At 52.7% G+C, this 3,504-nt stretch overlaps 1 protein-coding gene across 1 annotated transcript; it reads right to left on the reverse strand.

The window, feature by feature from the left end:
- Positions 1-757: 757 nt before the first annotated feature.
- CRYAA (crystallin alpha A) lies at positions 758-3,265 on the reverse strand. The gene is made up of 3 exons (XM_027741983.2): positions 3,077-3,265; positions 2,012-2,134; positions 758-967 (listed from the first exon to the last, which is right to left on the reverse strand). The coding sequence occupies exons 1-3, from the start codon at positions 3,263-3,265 to the stop codon at positions 758-760; spliced, it is 522 nt and encodes a 173-aa protein (XP_027597784.1).
- Positions 3,266-3,504: the final 239 nt, after the last annotated feature.

Consider the following 3,504-nt stretch of genomic DNA (forward strand, 5'->3'; position numbering starts at 1 on the left):
GGGGATGTGAAGCCTCTGCACAGCGGTGAGCCCCCCTCTCTCCCCCGAGGGCCTACTAAGACAGTAGAAAGACGTGCTTGTCCTCCTGCCAGTTGTCCCTGAGGGAAATGACAGGGCAGTGGTGTGAACAGACACACTTAAACACTTCGCTGAAAAAAAAAAAACCAACAACCAAAACCACGTTTCAACTCCCCGAAGGTGAGATGTTATTATTTCTCCTGCGGCTGCAAGGAACTCGTGGCAGGTTCATCGCACGCACGCACGCAGGATCTCGAGTGTGGGGCTTGGCTCTGTTGCTGTTTTGTTGGGTTTTTTTTTAAGAGTAACCAGTTTAACTCTGAGTGGGGTAGAGCAAGTCTGGAGGGCTTTTCCCCTGCTCCAAGCCTTGCCTGGAGACTTGGTGCACCAGGAGCCAGCATTATTCGTGCACTCCCTCCTACCTGATGGTGGATATGGGCTACAGCACCGGACGAAGACCCTTTCAGCAAGTACAGCAGCATGGCAGCATCGCCATCCATGCCATCCCCACAGGTTTAAGCTTCAATTAGTCCACCAGCTGCTCACCCAGCCCCTCGTTCCATCCAAGGGAAAAAGGGGGGGGAAGGAAGGAGGAGGAAGAAAAAAAAAAAAAAGGAAACAAAGTAGGGGAGGAACCAACAAAATGAACCCCTCTGGATATTCACTGATATCTGTGCAATGGCTCTGGGGATGAGCCCTGCGGGTGGTGGCAGCCTGCGCGCCGCGGTGGCAGGCGGGCCTAGGAGGAAGGAGCGGAGGTGGGCTTCTCCTCCCGGGACACGGGGATGGGCCTCTCGCTGTGGCCGGCGTCCATGTTGGAGGGGACCTTGGGGCCCGAGAAGGTCAGCATGCCATCGTTGGACAGCGAGCAGGTGATGGCGGCCTGGTCCACGTTGGCGGGCAGGCGGTACCGGCGGTGGAATTCCCGGGAGATGTAGCCGTGGTCATCCTGAGAGGCAGTGGGGAAAGGGGGGGAAGGCGCGTCAGAGACCCTCCGTGCCTCCCTTTGCCCGGCCCTGCGGGGACATCCGCATTCCCCCAGGATCATCGTGACGCTGCGTTGCCAGCACCGCTGGGCACATCACAGCCTTCTTTAATGCTTTACAGGTTTGTGGGGCCAGGAGTGCCCCGTGATGCCCCTGAAGCTGCAAGAACCGAGCATAGCAGCAGGGTGTGGTTTTTGGCCATATTACAGGTTGAGACCTGATTTAGGCCACTCATTTCAAAGGATGCTTGGAGACAAAGCCCGGAGTTCCAGGAAGGTAAAAGCAAGGCGGATATGTGCACCCATGTATTTATTTACTAGGCTGCAATGCTGTGTCAGCCACAGTCCTGGCCCCCTTCTTTTTCTGGCCAAAAGAATGAGAAATGCAACTATTTTTTCTAAGTTGGCCATGAAAACAGCTGCTCTCTTCCTCTGGAAAAAATAACTATATTAAAAAATACATACTGTTTCCAGACTAGAGCTTTGTCTGGCCAAATATGTGTATGAGAAGAATTAAACCCCTGCTGGTATAATTCACTTTTCGACCCCCACAGATATTTCCATGACATACGTGTTAAAAGTTTCCAAGCCTGAGGCACTTGATTGTTTTTCTTTTCTTTTGTTTGCTCTTGCTTTTTTCTCCCAGATCAGCACATGAAAACTCTGTTTTCACTAGCGATTCTGGCTTATGAAAACTCAGCCATGCTTCAGCAGCGCCAGATGATGTTCTTTGTCTGGTCCAGTGTTATTAGGGAACAATGGACACCGTCATCTGACGGTTATGGAAGATGATGATTGAAAATAAACAAAAGAGGAGTGGATTAGCTTGTTATTGTCAGATATCAAGTTGGAACTCTATGGGAACTGGCCATGCCAATAGTGACAATCAATAAATAACTCCTTCTTCTGATAAATTCTTTTTTTTTTCCTTCAGCTGAGAACTGTTGGAAAGAAGGAAAATGGAGCTCGACTCCCCAGTTGCTCCACCATCATGTCACTTCCACTTACCTGTCTTTCACTGTGCTTGCCATGGATTTCCACAAAGTCATCAATAATCTTCACACTCAAGTCTTCGGGAGAGAAGTGTTTTACATCCAGCATGATTGTAAACTTGTCCCGATCAGACCTCACCTGAAACAAGCATTGTCAGACAGTAAGACCTGTGCTCTGAGTGAGGAGTCAACACCAACAGCTTAAAAGCCAGAGATGGAGTGGTCTGGTAGTGGCACAGTTTCTCCTTCCATGACTATGGGCCTCAGGTGGGGTTTTCTTTCCCATCACAGGGACCCAGGGACACTGGGAGGCCTTGGTAGGTGTCAGAGACACTGGGAGGCCATGGTAGGTGTCTGCACCATTGCAACTATTCTGGGGAGAGGTCACTTCTTGCTGCTATTCTTGTGTCAGGGACCCTTTTGCACTCAGCATTCTGCCAGACGCATTTTTACTCAGCAGCAAAGAGGGATGGAAACCAGTGTAATACTTTCTGACAGCACGTGTTTTGTCCTTTCCGTGTTTAATGGTTTCCTTGTGGTCTTGCAGTGAGAAAGGGCCAGAGAAAGAACTGATTCCTGAGCTCAGAACGCAGCCCCCATGGCTACACACTCCTACAGCTGCCTTTGGAGGATTGCTCCAAGGTCCTTCAGCGTGGGATTGTTAAAACCACCGTGTTCCCAAGGTGGAGGAGGGGGCTGGAGAAAGCTCCTGCCCACCAGGCTCCTCTCCCATGCCGATCTGCCCTCGCAGGCCCTTACTCTTGGAGCAGCCTGGCTCTTCCTTGCCACACGGCTGGTGGGCACAGAGCAGCAAAGGCAGCTTTTTACGTGTTGGAAATAACCATCAGGAGCCCAAATGGTTTCTGTTCCTCGAAGGGAGGGCTTATCCCCAGGGAAGGTTTCCCTCTGCACCCAAGAAAGGGCAAGTGGACTGTGCCTGGTGGTGGGCTGGAGGTCTGAGCCCCCTCCCTCGCACCACAGCACAGGGCTGCAGCCACTGGTGGGATGCGGGTGAGGAGGAGCAGGTGGAGGCACAAGGAGGGAGTAGAAGGAAAAGGAGAGGAAGTCAAAGGGCCCTTACCTCTGAGATGCCCGACTCCAGTACGCTGCGGAAGAGGGACTGCCTGTAGTAGGGGCTGATAGTGGACGAGAACAAAGGCAGGAGGTCATACTCGAGGAGACCCTCCCCGAAAAACTGGTCGAACAAACGGCTTGGAATGAAGGGTCCCAGAGCGCGCTTGAACCAGGGGTGCTGGATGGTAATGTCCATGCTGCTGCTGCTGCTGCTGCTGCTGCTGCTGCTGCTGCGACCTGTGGCTGCAAGGGGAGAGCAGAAGGGGCAGTGCCGCTGCTGGGGAGACGGCGATGCCTTGGCTGGACTGCGCGGTGCAGCCCCAGGGAAGCTCCCCCTATATATACCGGTCTCGCAGAATGAAGGCATTAGCAGGATTCCTCTGGAAAGACATGATCTCATGATGGGGGCAACGTGGTCAGCAGAAATGCGGAGAC

Source organism: Pipra filicauda, unplaced genomic scaffold, assembly GCF_003945595.2.
Source record: "Pipra filicauda isolate LSUMZ 115617 unplaced genomic scaffold, ASM394559v2 scaffold18_size4552066_pilon, whole genome shotgun sequence".
NCBI classification, from domain to species: Eukaryota; Metazoa; Chordata; class Aves; order Passeriformes; family Pipridae; genus Pipra; species Pipra filicauda.

Excerpts from the sequence above, each read along its gene's own strand:
- CRYAA (XM_027741983.2), bottom strand. The coding sequence starts at position 3,265 with ATGGACATTACCATCCAGCACCCCTGGTTCAAGCGCGCTCTGGGACCC. Across the intron at positions 2,135-3,076 it reads TGGAGTCGGGCATCTCAGAG|GTGAGGTCTGATCGGGACAA; the intron begins GTAAGGGCCCTT and ends TGCTTGTTTCAG. Across the intron at positions 968-2,011 it reads GCAAGCACAGTGAAAGACAG|GATGACCACGGCTACATCTC; the intron begins GTAAGTGGAAGT and ends ACTGCCTCTCAG.